The sequence below is a fragment of the Phycodurus eques genome, chromosome 18, assembly GCF_024500275.1.
Source record: "Phycodurus eques isolate BA_2022a chromosome 18, UOR_Pequ_1.1, whole genome shotgun sequence".
Taxonomy (NCBI): Eukaryota; Metazoa; Chordata; class Actinopteri; order Syngnathiformes; family Syngnathidae; genus Phycodurus; species Phycodurus eques.
In genome coordinates this window covers 14,256,045-14,271,409 of record NC_084542.1, presented here as the reverse complement: position 1 = coordinate 14,271,409, position 15,365 = coordinate 14,256,045, and the positions used below count along the sequence as shown (strand labels likewise).

The 15,365-nt window shown below is 44.3% G+C and overlaps 1 protein-coding gene across 4 annotated transcripts in view; it reads right to left on the bottom strand.

The window, feature by feature from the left end:
• Positions 1-12,757, bottom strand: part of atad2b (ATPase family AAA domain containing 2B) — a 55,611-nt gene extending 42,854 nt beyond the window's left edge. The window contains exons 1-19 of one of the 4 annotated variants that reach the window (XM_061704461.1): positions 12,424-12,757; positions 9,509-9,666; positions 8,821-8,852; positions 8,586-8,733; positions 7,781-7,880; positions 7,377-7,500; positions 7,156-7,299; positions 6,999-7,074; positions 6,809-6,910; positions 6,436-6,547; positions 6,245-6,360; positions 5,053-5,227; positions 4,874-4,962; positions 4,272-4,431; positions 2,920-3,010; positions 2,080-2,388; positions 1,845-2,004; positions 1,449-1,635; positions 1,187-1,372 (exon numbers count right to left, since the gene is read on the bottom strand). In XM_061704461.1, coding sequence (XP_061560445.1) covers positions 1,187-1,372; positions 1,449-1,635; positions 1,845-2,004; positions 2,080-2,388; positions 2,920-3,010; positions 4,272-4,431; positions 4,874-4,962; positions 5,053-5,227; positions 6,245-6,360; positions 6,436-6,547; positions 6,809-6,910; positions 6,999-7,074; positions 7,156-7,299; positions 7,377-7,500; positions 7,781-7,880; positions 8,586-8,733; positions 8,821-8,852; positions 9,509-9,666; positions 12,424-12,522 — 2,568 coding nt within the window. In that variant the 5' untranslated portion in view covers positions 12,523-12,757. Of the gene's footprint in view, positions 1-1,186; positions 1,373-1,448; positions 1,636-1,844; positions 2,005-2,079; positions 2,389-2,919; positions 3,011-4,271; positions 4,432-4,873; positions 4,963-5,052; positions 5,228-6,244; positions 6,361-6,435; positions 6,548-6,808; positions 6,911-6,998; positions 7,075-7,155; positions 7,300-7,376; positions 7,501-7,780; positions 7,881-8,585; positions 8,734-8,820; positions 8,853-9,508; positions 12,094-12,199; positions 12,363-12,423 lie in introns of those variants that run through there. The other 3 variants (XM_061704463.1, XM_061704464.1, XM_061704462.1) reach the window with 3 other exon arrangements.
• Between the last annotated feature and the right edge of the window lie 2,608 nt (positions 12,758-15,365).

Below are 15,365 nucleotides of genomic sequence, written 5' to 3'. Positions count from 1 at the left end.
TGGATGAGTCAGCGAAGGCGCTCGCTGTCCGATTGTTCATCAAAACAAAAAAAGGGGGGTGGGGGAGCAGCGAGTGAGTGGGGTTACCGCCAAATTGAATTACTTGCATTCTCATTGAAAGTGTAGGAAGGATTTTCTATCATCAACAGAAAGCCCTTGGGACACTCGAAATTGAGTGTGCGAAAGGCACTCGCAATGGTAATCCTACAAATTGCTCTCTGATGGATCCGCCGCATGATCTTCTGCCTCTTTCACAGAGATCCAGCAAAATGGCAGCATTAGTCATAACAGAAGATCAAGAGTTTATGCGTCTGTGCCTTTTCCACAGAGATCGTGCAAAACTGTCACATCACCATTGTTATGGAAAATCCGGCGTAAAGACCACAAGCGGATAAATGCATATGAGTTATGACAACCACATAGCTTTGCCTTTCAGTCCACTAGGTTAATGCTAACGCTAAATACCACCAACGCTGCGGTGCCATAATCCAACAAGCAACGAATTGAACACGAACAGTGCAGCAAAACATCTATACAGAAAATATAACCGTACTCAATAATATATTATTTATCCTCTGCGAAGTACGACAAATATTAGTGCCGTACTGATGAGCTGACCTTCTCAATGAACAGTATATCTGACTGACTGCCTTATACTGCTCCCAGGTGACCAAGGCAGGCACACCAGAAAGAGCAGCACAATGGCCATTCAATTCATGCAATGTGACAAAAACTTTTTAAATTCTCTTATTTCATTACTGTATCCTATGGTCTTATAAAGTGCATTATTATCAAGTGCTATTTTTTGTCAATAAAATACACATTTTGGGGAAAGAGAATGGATTAATGGCATTTCCATTCATTTTAATGAGAAAAGATTATTTGAGATAACAGGTGTTTTAAGTTACGAGCATGGTCACAGAACAAATTATAATCTTATCAAGGCACCACTGTATATAAAATTGTCAAGAACAAAATGTGTGTCAAGTTTAAAAACTTCACGCCCCTATCTTATCATTGCAGAATACCCTTACACACAGGCATGATCCTACTTCTGTTACTAAAGGCGAATGCGGCGGAAAAGAGCCTGTACCTGGCAACCTCCATTTCTAAAAATACAGCGACATGTCTCTCGGACAAATTGCTTGCAATCTGATGTGGCCGGGTATATTTGCCATTTTCTGACCTCTTCAGAGAGCCGTGAGTAGGACATCTCGGCAGTGGCGAGGATGAGGACGGGGCAGAAGGAGGGCACGTCCAGCAGCAGGGTGAGGAAGGTGCTCTTCAACGTGTCGCTCACCGTCTCCCACCACTCGGAGATGTGTGGCACAAACACCACGCTGGGCACGCTCCGGCAGGCCTCGCGGAAAACCTGAGAGTACGGTTAAAAAACAAATCAAGGCTTCAACCGGGGAATTTTCTTGCTTATGTGTGTATGTGTCCGTTACCTGAGCACAGGACTCCTCTGGCGTTTTGGCGCTAATGGAGTAGAGGGTGGGCAAGTCCAGGCGGTGCACTGGCAGCTTGTCCAGGTGGTGCAGCAAGGCAGGGGCCAAGTGGGAACTCTGTCCCGAGCCCTGGGAGCCGGCCAGGAGCAGACGGGGCCGGTACGCTGTGGGTTGCTGATGGGGGGAACTACAGGAAGGAAAATTCTTTAATCAGGCCTTTCAAGGTGAAGACCGTTCAGATCCATCACATGGCGCTGTTCTAAAATCACCGCAATCCACGGATACAGTAAACGTCTCCTATTCAAGGCGGATACCGAAGGGAAAGAGTCCTGCCTTGAATAACAAAAATGCGACGGATGATGGATGGACGTTTTGTCTGGTGAACTTGGGACTCACAATGAGCAATGAATGAAGGGCCGACGCATGGCGGAGTCAGAAGACGGTGACGGACTGATGGGGCACAAGGCAGGCTGGATTTCATAGATGGAAGTGGCACTGTCCTCGTTGTCGTCATCACTGTACAGGTCCTCTTCGAGCAGTTGATTGTCACCACCTACTACAAACACACACACACACGTATATATGTATATAATGCATTATAAACAAACGTTAATGTCAGAATTCTGCTTACCGTGCATGTCCCTCTCAGCACACTGAGCGTGGGGAAAGACTCTAAGGAGAGCGTTAAGCACCAAGGAGAAGGCGCCAGCCAGCAGGGGCCTGAGGATGGGCGACAGCGCTCGCCCCGGGGGTGCCAGGGCCCTCTGGGAGGCCGGCACGATGGCCCTCATGGCCTGGCAGAAGTCGGCAGGCCCCAGCACAATGGAGGCCACATCCAGTTTCAGCTTGACACTGCTGCCATAGATCTGTGGGTAGCGACGGCGCAGCGCCACCAGTGCCGCCTCTGTGCAAAGTGCTTTGACGTCAGCACCGCAGTAGCCTGGAATAAGAACACACTGATGTTTAAGACTTGTTTAAATGGTAAAAATACTTATTCAAAAAAGGTTCATAAAATGACCATGAATCCAGAAATGTTATTTTGGGCGTAGCTGTAGCGTAGAGGAACGCAATAAACACACCTACGTTCTAGCTGCTCAATAAAATAGGACTCAATACAGTGACAAAATTAAAGTTAATTTACTTGTTATTCTACTGCTACAATGCAATAAGTGACATTTCCAGTTTTAATATCTTCCCATTTTTCCATCAATGGCTTCTGTACTAGCAAACAAAAGCCAAAGAAAAAATGTTGTTCTTCAGCTCAACGAGCATCTAGGATTCTAGGATTAGTGCAAGTAGTGTGTTTTGGTTTTCAAATTGGCTGGCGACCAGTTCAGGGTGTACCCCGCCTCTTGCCCAAAGCCAGCTGGGATAGGCTCCAGCACACGCGTGACGGTACAGAGAATGGATGGATGGATGATTTCCTATGGCGAAGAAAGTAATTGCATGAGTGGTTGCCGGGGTTTCTTACCGACACATTTTTCTGCGAGTTCATCTACAAATGGCTCAGACAATTTAGGGTTCCAATCCCGTGTGTGGATTTGCAAGATGTGCTTTCTGGCCTGTACAAAGAAAGAAAGAAAAAAAAAAAAAAAAGCAAGCAACATCAGCATGATGCTAAATTGTACAACTTTTTATAGTACAATTTCAGTTATACTCCTTGGCCCTAAAGTCTTTGTGGAACATAGGTAAGGCAAACTTTTTATTTTATTATAACTAAGTGACTCCCATATCTGGCTTAAAACCTGGCAGCACCTGGTAAAGTGTGAAAATCTTAACGTATTGCAGGAAGGAGAGAGGATAACTGCTTTTGGTGTTAAAACCTCCTATGTCGAATGCTGTGTCCTCCCGCACTGTTTCAATGTCTACATCCATATGGCTGTCTCTCTCTGTTGTATGTTTATTGTTGTATTCTATTTGAAAGTGGGCAGAGATATAAGGATCTGTTTGGGACCTCCTTGGGGCCAGATATCATGAGACTACTACCTGACCTCTTTGCAAAGATGGGGGGGGGGGAGAGGGAGTGCAAGCACTGGCTACAAAACATTTGTTTCAGGTATTCTCTGTAAAAGGGGAAGTAATTTTTTTCACAACAAATGTAATGAGGAAACGTTGATAAAATTCTCTGGTTACGAGAGAGAGGTTGGCTGGCATGTTGAATAAGACGCCGGGGATACAAAAACACAGCAACGGCAGAGAGTCATCACAACTAAACACACGGAGGTTCACTCAAGCTCTTATTTTGAACTGACAGCTGCACACGGTGAGCATCACCGACGTGAGCCTGGTGCATCACCCACGGAGGACTCCGCTTTGATAGGCAGACATCAAGAAGCAAGCAAAGTATGCTCGCTATTGTGAGCACAAACCTTTTCATCGTCTTTCATCACACTGTGGATAGGAGAGGCCAACTTGGCTAAAGTTTCAATATTGTGCGATTCAGACAGCAAAGATGAATTTGAATGTGTCGAGGGGGCCCTTTATTTGCACGAGAGCCATGTTTTTAAATCACTGCAAGCTCGCTGGTGCAACCGTCTGCAATGCTCAGATCAGGGGTCACCAACCTTTTTCAAACTGCGAGCTACTTCTTGGGTTCACCCTGTTTTTATTCGTACTGGCACAGACAACGTATTCTTGCTTTTAAAAATGTGTGGATTTAAAGTCCCCCCCCAAAAAACAGGTGAGTCCTAACTGCCTGAGGCCTCCCTGTACAAATGTCATTTAAGTGCCCTTAAGGGAGACAAAAAAAAAAAAAAAGACATTTTTGGCAGGTTATGATTAGCATCAAGTACCGGCTCATAACACCAGTACGGCATGTCTTACCCTCTTGCCGGGGAGATTGAACAGAAACTCCCGGTCGAAACGGCCAGGCCTCCGCAGCGCAGGGTCGATAGAGTCAAGTCTGTTGGTAGCACCGATGACCACTATCTCCCCGCGGCTGTCCAGCCCGTCCATCAAGGCCAGCAGAGTGGACACGATGGAACTAAAAAAGACAAGGACGAGTGTGAATCAGTAATTAGAGAGCAGAAAAAAACAATTATCGAAAGGCTGAATTTACACTGCAGGTCCTAGTGTCAAGTGCCCATATAATGCCCATATCCAATTTATATATATATATACATATATATATATAATATACATATATATATGTATTTAACACATACTTTTAATGTTCAATACACCTCTAATGTAGCATATTTAAATCATATTTAATGTGGAATACACCTCTAACATAGTATATTACACCAAATTCTCCCCGATTCCAATTTGAAGTTATCTTGCTACTGGCATTTTTGTTTTCTTTTATTCCACAAAAAAAAAAAAAAAAAAAAAAAAACATCATTGTGTCACTTGAACTATACAGTGTTATGTCAAGCCAAATAATCTCTTTCAGTTTCTGTAAGGACACTACAATAATGTTTTACCTGTGTATCTGGTCCTGCCTACTGGAGCGCACTGGAGCCAAGCCATCGATCTCGTCAAAAAAGATGATGGATGGCCTCATCATGTACGCCTGATCAGGAGTAATCATAAACAACACTTAAAATCTCTAACCCTCTAGCTACGGTATCAACCTCTTTGAAGAGTGACAAATGTGACTCGCCTGGTCAAAGAGGAGGCGCAGCTGGCGCTCCGATTCGCCAACCCACTTGCTGAGGCAGTCGGCGCCTTTGCGCATGAAGAAGGAAACCTTGCGCTCACCCTGGCTGCACTCATTGGCCAGGGCCCGGGCCACCAGGGTCTTGCCGGTCCCTGGCGGGCCATAAAATAAACACCCCCTGCAAAGAGGACATCAATTAGTACTTTCAGTTAGAGCACAATTATGGAAAATCAGGAGTGTTTTCAAGCCAATGAGTATTTTCCTCAAATAATGCCCATTCTTTAATAGACACAGTACCCTAATTCAGTGGTCCCCAACCTGTTTTCGGCCACAGACAGGTTCATGCCAAGTACATATTATTCCCGGAACAGCAACCGGGGTCGTTGGGAGGCGATAGAGTGTCCCGATCGGAAGATGATCATCAACGTGATAAGGTGGGAGGTGGCCCAGCTCCCGCGCCGCAAAAAAAATAGCATTACATTTTTTTCAGTCTGCGCGGCCCCGTACCAAATGACACCCGGACAAATGGTTGGGGACTACTGGCCTAATTCACTGAATAAATGCCTCAAATAAACACCTCAATTCTCCAATCAGTGAAAAAAAATAAAATAAAATAAAAAAGCAGACTGTAAATATCTATTTTTTGACACTTATCAGCAAGAGTTAACTGCTGAGCCAGTTCCACTCTGTTGCTAACCAAATCAGCAGCATCTAGGCAAGGCAGGAAACAGTCAAATAAAACAAACTGCAGAGACTTAAGTCCACAGTATTGATGATTATCTTAATGAGTTAATCGATGGGCCAATTTGAACTCAGTGGCAAACAAAACCATCAGCACCTAATGAGAGAATTCTCTCCAATGAAACAAAAGTGTGGAGGCTTCAGCGAGTCCAGTAACAAAGGCAATCTAATGACTGACGTGTGGTTACTCCACAGTGTGGTGTGCGTGCCGTGTTTATGTTTCAGGGAGTTACGCCATTTGTTTGTTCCTTTACCATAAAAGTTGAGTTATTGAATATAGAAATTTGGACAAATAAAGGCCTCCCCCAATAGATGCAATCCTACTTCTTTAGTTGAGGAAAGGCCAGAATTTACTCTGTAGTTATTTCCATAATTCACTTCGGGATCGATAAAGTAGCTGGAAATAAATTTATGGAAAAATGGTTATCTACAACAACAAAAAAAAGCTACTGACCGTGGAGGTTGAATCTTGAATCTCTCAAAGACTTCAGGATAAAGAAGCGGGAACACCACCATCTCCTTCAGGGACTGGATGTGATTCCCGAGGCCACCCACCTGGTCGAATCTCACCTGAAGGAGAGCATGCCATTTTTTAGAAAATGACAACCACAACCGCAGTCTTATGTGGGAGATGACTAGACTCACTGAGGTGTCGAGGTTCATGGGGTCCACATCAGCCAGACTGGCACCCACTTTTGTCCTATCACGCAGGACGCCGCTCGCCAGGTCCTCCGCCGTCAAGTTCATGGGCAGACATCTGCGAGATAAAGTCGTTGGTCAGGTGACCTCCACAGAGTCCTTTTGACGAGTATTTTAATGCCTTTTTTTGAGTTCTCATAACCCAAAACGTATACAGTGAAAATGCATAAAATACTAACACTAACCCTGAGCTTTGTCTCAACTTACCTTCCCTTTTTCAGTTGGTTCCGGTATTCATGTTTTTCTGGACCAAATTTGGCACTCAAAATCCAAACCTCACATGAAAACCAGAACAAGACAAAAGATCTAAACATCTCACCTGTTCCTGGCCCGAGTCATGCTCTTGCTTTTCCTCCTCTCAAAGCGCTCCTCATCAGAGGACGAGGTTGTGTCGCTGCTGTGGATGGCGTGTTTCTTTATTCTTAAAAAAAAAAAAAACAACTAAAGTCATTAAGTTGTGTTTTAATTGTTAAGGGAAGCTAACATAGCATTTAGCACCACTCACTCACCGTATATGGCTTCTTCTTGCTGGCGATCTGTGGGTGTCAAAGAGTGTGGGGTTGCTTTGCTTCCTGTTCACTGGTTCTAAGGACACAAAATGAGATTGAATTGTTCACCACTTTCCTTTACGGAAAAAAAAGCCGCAATGAAAAGCGTGTTGGCTACCAATCGGGGGTGCCTCGTATCTTTGCACAGTCTTGCGCTGCCTCAGGTTGTACGGCCTGTCATTTCCCTCCCCCGCTTCCTCCGCTTCATCCCCTTCGTCATCCTCATCCTCGGCGTCCTCCTCCTCTTCTTCCCCGTGAGATTCTGCTCATTTTCAAAACATGTTCCCATCATGACTCGGCCGATTCATAAAGATCTGCCTGCGTGAGTCAGGAACCTACCTTCTGTGCCTTCCTCCTCTTCCTCCTGCGTTTTACTCATGACTTTGTGGTGCGCGGGCAGGCTGAACGTGTTCCGGCGCATGGACTTCCTCCGCTTCACCCGAGAGTACATGTCCATGTTTTCCTGAAAGAAAATCGGTTCACAGTGACTGACTGTTTGTTCTAGAACAGTGGTTGAAAAAAAAAAAACAAATGCTCTCCAAGTCACCACTATAATACGCAACAGAATTTAATTCAAATTCAAAGTTAAAAAGAACTAAACTGTACTTGGGCAGTGATTCTTTCACATACCACTAGAGGGTGGTCGCACACCACCAGTGGTACTTGTACCACATTTTTGAGAATCACTAATCTAGAACTTTAGGGAAAAGGCCGTTTTTTTGGGTTTTTTTTTAAACCTGTACCTCCTCTGTGTCTCTGGTCCACATGCGGAGACGCTCCACCTCACGGTTCTGCCTGATGCTGCTGATGTTGTCCATCTCCTGAAGGACAGCCTCAGCAGTGCTGCACAAATATCAAACAACAACGTGATGGACTGAAGGCTGAGACGAGGAAGATTCTTGGAGGCGTGAGTTAGCCAAGACCAAGTCTTTAGGTACTTGTCTTGGGAATTGGAAGGTTTCATAGCAGCTTGGACTGAAATGGTGGAAGTTACAAACCAAGAAGGGGGACTGAGAATACAAAAAAATATCAACAGCAAGGTAATGGAAGCAAGGTGTAGCAGTGGCTAACACGTCTGCCTCACAATCAAGAGGTCCCAGGTTTGAATCCTGTGTCAAGTTGGCATTTTTTCTCTGTGCTTGTGTGGGGTTTTTTCGTGTACTTCGCCGCACACATTCCAAAAAACAAGCATGTCGACTTAATTGAAGAATCTTATTTTTTTTTTTTACAGGTGTCAATGCAAGTGTGAATGCTTGTTTGTCTGAATGTGCCCAGTAATTGGCTTCCTCTGACCCAAAATCAGCTGGGATCCGCTCCCAATGAGGACAAGCGCTATAGAAAATGGATGGATGTGTATGCGACACACACAGAGACGTATGCTTGTACACCTATAAACACACTATGCTATGTGATTGTTGCGTGTCAAAATTAGTCTCAAGTTAATCTTCAGGGTAGAAGGGTCCGAAAGTGGACCCAAAATGAGACACGGGTCCGTATATATTGGTTCGCTGATTGGCAAGAGTAAAATGAGGACGCCAGACCGCTTACCTGTTGACCAGCTGGTCAAACAGCAGGCTCTGGTTGAGGTGTGCAAACTGGCTCTTCCTCACACGGCAACTCCTCTTCAGCTCCACGTGGCCGTTCATGCGCGAGTGGTCGCCCTGGCCCAGCTCCTCCTTCCGGTGGCCCATGTGGCCTGTATCCGCAAAACAGAAAACCAATTAAATAAGAAATTCTCTCTCTGGTGTTATGTTTTTAGGTTTAATGCCCCGTGTGATATTACCGTGCCCGTTTTGCATGATACGAGATGACAACCTAGAAATGATAAACAAGATTTGTTTTAGGCTTGCTGCACTGATTTGATGGTGCAATACTCACAAAAGGTTAGGGATATTGTGCTTAGGTGTGAAACGTCTAAACGGCATAATCCAGAACAGGTGTTTGATCCATGAATGGACCAGTACATTTCCTGGTCCAATTAAAATTAGTATTTAAATGGTCGTTTTTATCATGCTCTTCACATTTTGACATTTATGAGTTCAAGACCTATTAATTGATTAACAGTACGTCACCATTTTGAGACTTCAAAGAGGAAGTGGCCTCTAAACTTAAAAGTGTCATTACTCAGGTCCCAACAGAGACACAGAGACTGGAAGAGTGACAGAAAGGCATACAAGAGGACATCCTTGAAAATGTATGGAGTCAATTCTCCTGAGGTGATTTTTGACATTCAGCTCCTTGTCAGAGAAGGGTAAGTTATGAAGAAGGTACTGAAACATTTGCCATGGACAGCTGGACATGTGCATTCAAAGGTTTAGAAAAGGTCAAATTAAGTTCACCTGTCAAGGTTATTGTGCATTTTAGGTTCATCCTGAAATTTCACCCGAAGGACGTATATCCCTAACTTTTTGTGAGTAGTATAGGAGTTGCTACACACGGTAAAACAGTAAGATAACATTAAGCAGGCTGACCTGGTGCGGTAGGTGGGAATGTCCCAGCTAACCCTCTGGCCTTTGGTCTGGGGCGAGGGCGAAGTGTCGCTGGAGCTGGGCTCCGACGTCATCTCCCTGTGGGGACGCTTGGCGGGCGGGCCGAGCCGCGTACTGCTCACGTCACTACTCATCTCCTTCTGGTCCAGTACGACAATGACGTTAACAAAACGGTGAGGGAAAAAATTGCCTTTTGACACTAGTTTGCCATAAACATAAAACAATTCAATGAAAAACATTAAGTACAGCTGCAACAGAGTGCCTTCTTGCACCACGTGACCACATATTCTTACGCCACCCAGCAAACTAGGACAGAGGACCACCTGAATTCAAACATTTCTCGCGTTCAGATTTGAGCTTACATTTAGTTAAAAGGCGTGAACAACATGACAACCACAGCTGTTGAAGGGTGAAAAAAAAAGCAAATTGTGAAACAATTTTGAGATCTGTTTATTTGATACAGGGCTCCCCAGTTTACGACAGAGTTCCATCCCTACAGTGGCGAAGTAACCCGAATTTGTACTTAAGTCAGAACGCACCGCACGTGTTTTTTCACTTGCTCTCGTGTGTTTTTCTGTCTCTCTTTCTACTACTAATGACAGGAAAAATGATTGACGACAATTTCTGTAACTCTCAAATGAGACTTCTGCCCCTGTCAACAGGTTTCTTGGTCCACTCCCCGTGAGCAAACCGCTCCAGTTGTCAAGTTTGAAGGGGGCCTTTTCCAGACCACAAGTTTCAGCTCTTTTTGTTCTGGGGCTGCTTTTCTACATCTGGCACAGGCTGTCTTTAATCTGTTCAGGGTACAAAGAAATCGCAATACTATCAAGGCATTCTGGAGAGTAATGTGCTGCCTAGTGTCCAAAAGCTTGGTCTCCGTCGCAGCCCGTAGGCCACGGGTCTCCAACTGGATAATCATTGTGTCTGGGTGTACAGTATGTCTCTTTTTAGGATAATGTCAAGTGGTAACACAGGAAGTTGTGTATTTGTTTACTATTAAGACTTTTTCTATCTATCTCACCCTCTTGAGTGTTTCTATGGGCCTCGTTGGAAAGTCAAATCTCTTAACCTTTGTGGAATATCATGGGTCAGGGACAGATGAAGAGGTGCTTCCTTTCAAACATAGGAAAGTACAGTACTGTTTGTTTGTAAATGAATTTGACTTCACTTTTCCCAACTGCCATCGAGCCACGGAAAGTATTGCTGACCCAAGCTTTTTCTTTTTCTTTACGACCTTTTTCTGTCAATCAAAATTCTATCCCTTGCACATTTCTCTTTATATATTTTGAGTTTACTGTTGTTGTTTTCTGTACAGATAGTCACGCTATTCTTACAATTATTGAACCTATTTTTATGTTCTGTTGGTTTAAAAGTGATACATGCAGATGTGCACATTTTGAAGTATGTTATCATGAAGCTAACACACTTTCATTATTTAATCCCCTGTTTTACATGTTAGCTTTACAGTCAACTTCAACTGGGAGTGACAAACCACTTGAAGCAAGCACCGTACTCTTATTTGGAGAATTGTTCATTATCTGTTGTAATGCACAAAGCAGCTGGGGGGGAATTGTACCACAAAGACTTGATATTGTACTGATTTTGGTGGCGAGGTATTGCAATACTTCTTTAGTACCGTTATACCATGCAACCCTAATTATGATTCTCGTGTGTTTCTTCCTCTTTCTTTCTGTAGAGTATGTCTCTATGTAGGAGGGTGTCAAATGGTAACTGCGTTTTGTTTAACATTTCACTTGTCTTTGTTTTTTTCTCTCTCTCCCCTTGTGTGTGTCTGTCACTCATTCTGTCTGTGCAGTATGACAGTCTTTATGATGTCAAGTGATAACTGAGGAAGTTGAGTAATTGTTTACTATTATACTGTCTTTTTTCATTGTTTCATTATCTCTCTTGTGTGAGTGTTTCTATGTCTGCCTTCTTTTCCTTTCTGGAGGATTATGTCAAGTGGGAACTCGATAAGTTTTGTTGTTGTTTAGAATTACAGTGTCCTCTTGTCTTTCATTGTTATTTCCCCTTTCGCCTCTGATGTTTCTATGTCACACTCATTCTGGCTGTACATTATGTCTCCCTCTATGATTTCAAGTGGTAACTCCTGATATTGTGCAGACTACTTGGTGATCTCTCTCTCTCTTTTCTCTTTACATTGTGACACAAAAAGGCTGACAGTCAGCTTTGAGGTCACAGAATTGAGCTAAAGCTCGACTGAATTTATTTGATCATTTGTACGAGCATTAAATTAAAAGTGTTTATTGTCCAATAATGCTAATGTATAGTGTTACCACCGTAAAGTTCGCCAAGTTCAGATTTGGTCTATACGGGACGCGAGCCAGCCAACTGTTGTGATCCCTTCCCCCACAACAAGGCTAACCTGTCGGGCTAGCCTTAGCTCCAACTCCGCTCGCGCTTTAACCCCAACATAAAAGTGTTCAATGCTTCCACAAAAGGTTACGCGTGTCAGTGGTGAGACCCGTCCAACAAAGCCCGTGGTGGGGTTCGCGCGAGGGGTCCAACCGGGCGGGCAAACGCGAGGCGAAGTCACCCGGGTCCAACTGCCAAACACAAAGGGAACTCAACTTGAAGCTACCAGCTAACGTGACTAGCCTCCGCTTCGAACGCGTTTTAATGAGGCTCGCTGTTAATGACAGGCGTACGGACCACGGGGTCTTGGTGTTCGCTTGTGTGTCACCGTAGCCCGGTGAGTGTCAAGCCCGGCGCTGGTGTCATATCGCCGGGGAACGATGCGAGAGTGGCTCCCTCCCAGGCCACAGCTACAGCTACAACTACAACTAGCGGCGGCGGCGGCTCTGCTAGCTCTCCGGGGGGAGAGAGAGGGAGAAGGGGGAAAAAATAAAAAATTAAAAAAGAGGAAACCGGCTTACATGTTCGTCGGAGTTGCGCTCGTTCCTCGACGACGAGCGGGTCCTGGAGGATATGAAGTGGCCGCTGCCCGGCCGGGAGCTGTTACGAGTGTTCACCATGTTGAGTCTCGCTCGAAAGGCTTCCAAACCGGCTCCAAACACTGGCTCAAAGAGCACAGCACCGAGGCGCCATTTCTCTCTCTCTCGCTCGCTCTGTAGTTCACTTGCTCTATCTCTCTCTCTCCGTCTCCTGTGTTTTATCTCTCTCTCTCCCTTTCTTTCTGTCTGTACAGGACACTATGTTTCTCTTTGGGATAATGTCAATTTACTGTCTTTCAAGTCCCTCTAAAGTGAAAATAAGTGTCTTCTAAGCGGAACGGAAGATGAATGAATGAATGAATGAATTTGACACAGCACAGTGGAAGAGTGCTGTTAACAACCCTGCCAAATTTGAGTGATTAAAACAATCGGCAAGTATATATAAAATGAGATTTCAAAATCATAATTAAAAAAAAAAAAAAAAAGATAAAAAAGCCATTATCTCCGCTCTCAAACGCTGTGGGTGTGTCCGGTGAATGCCCAGAAACCACGGTCCGTTCATCTGTCTCCTGTCAATCAAATACCGCTGCTACGAGCTGGGGGAAAAACGGATGCTGCTTCGTCGAGCATCTTTATTACGACTAAACATAACTACATGTTTGAAAATATATCCGCTTAAAGCTGGAGTTTACATGCTGGTCTTTTAGTGACTCTGAGAGGTAAAAAGAGCATTATTAAATGGACTCGCATGATAACTAACGCTGATATAATGACAACCAATTATACATTATTTGTGCACTCACAGTCTCGCCACTCTGCACTACTTACATATCTGTTGTTGACCAATACTGGTCACTCATGTGCTTGAGAAGTATCTGCACCATTTGCACAATTGACATTGTTCCAGATTGTCGCACTACTCGTCACTTTAAACTGCATACATTTCTTGAAGGGTCTGCGCCATTTGCACAATGGTCACTGTACCAGACTATTGTTCTATTAGTCATTTCAAACTGCTCAGAATTGCTGGAGGAGTCTGCATCATTTGCACAATTTTCCCAAAAACAAAAAAAGTATCGGCATTACCACATTAGTGGTAACGTTTTATTGCTCAGTGACTGTGTTTTTATGTCTCAAAAGTATTCACAGTCAATTGACTGTTGTCGTACTAGAGCGGCCCTAACGAACCGGAGACAAATTCCTCGCGTGTTTTTGACATACTTGGCAAATAAAGATGATTCTGATTTTGATTGTACAGCTCAGAATTCATTGCGGCTTTGTCATCCTGAAAGGGTGATCCCTTCATCTGGGATCCCTTGTCAAGCTTTCTTATGTTTCTCTCCCAAATGTGTTTTTGTTTTTTTCTTTGTTTTTGTTTTTTTTACCCTTGCTGTGATAGGAGGTTTAGACCAGATATGTCATTGATCATTGTGAAATGTTGGCCTGCGAAATCCTTCGAGACTCTTTTAATTAGGAGCTATACAAATGAACAACTATATCCCACCGTGTTGCCGTGGGGCTTTTCCACGCTGCAACAATGATGTGCTCTAAAGCGTTGTACTATGACACTGACTTTTTTTGTTTTGTGTTTCCTCCCTCCCCCTTTTTAGTGTTTCTGTCTCTCTCCCTTTCTTTGAGTCTGTACATTATGGCTCTCTTTATGATGATGTCAAGCGGTAATTCAAGAAGTTTTATAATCATTTAATCATTAAACTTTCATTTTTTTCTCTTTCTACTCGTATTGTGTAATCTGCCTCTCTCCCTTTCTGTCTGTACAGTATGTACTTCTTTATGATGATGAAGTGGTAACTCAGGAAGCTTTCTTAGAGAGGGTCTTCTTCTTCTTTTCCTTTCGGTTTGTCCCTTTAGGGGTCGCCACAGTGCGTCATCCTTTTCCATGTAAGCCTATCTCCTGCATCCTCCTCTCGAACACCAACTGCCCTCATGTCTTCCCTCACGACATCCATCAACCTTCTCTTTGGTCTTCCTCTCGCTCTCTTGCCTAGCAGCTCCATCCTCATCATCCTTCTACCAATATACTCACTGTTTCTCCTCCTCTCAAACCATCGAAGTCTGCTCTCTCTAACTTTGTCTCCAAAACATCGAACCTCGGCTGTCCCTCTGATGAGCTCTTTTCTAATTTTATCCAACCCGGTCACTCCGAGAGCAAACCTCAACATCTTCATTTCCGCCACCTCCAGCTCTGCTTCCTGTTGTCTCTTCATTGCCACTGTCTCTAATCCGTGCATCATGGCTGGCCTCACCACTGTTTTATAAACTTTGCCCTTCATCATGGCTGGCAGACACTCTTCTGTCACATAACACACTTGACACCTTCCTCCACCCGTTCCAACCTGCTTGGACCTGTTTCTTCACTTCCTGATCACACTCACCATTGCTCTAAACGGTTGACAACAAGTATTTAAAGTCCTCCACCCTTGTTATCTCTTCTCCCTGTAGCCTCACTCTTTCCCCACCACCCCGCTCATTCATGCACATATATTCGGTTTTAATTTGGCTAATCTTCATTCCTCTGCTTTCCAGTCCATGCCTCCATCTTTCTAACCGTTCCTCCACCTGCTCCCTGCTTTCACTGCAGATCACAATGTCATCTGCAAACATCAAGGTCCACGGGGATTCCAGTCTAACCTCATCTGTCAGCCTATCCATCACCACTGCAAACAGGAAGGGGCTCAGGGCTGATCCCTGATGCAGTCCCACCTCCACCTTAAATTCGTCACACCTACAGCACACCTCACGGCTGTTCTGCTGCCCTCATACATGTCCTGCATTATTCTAACATACTTCTCTGCCACTCCAGACTTCCGCATGCAGTACCAAAGTTCCTCTCTGGGTACTCTGTCATAGGCTTTCTCTAGATCTACAAAGACACAATGTAGCTCCTTCTGACCTTCTCTGTACTT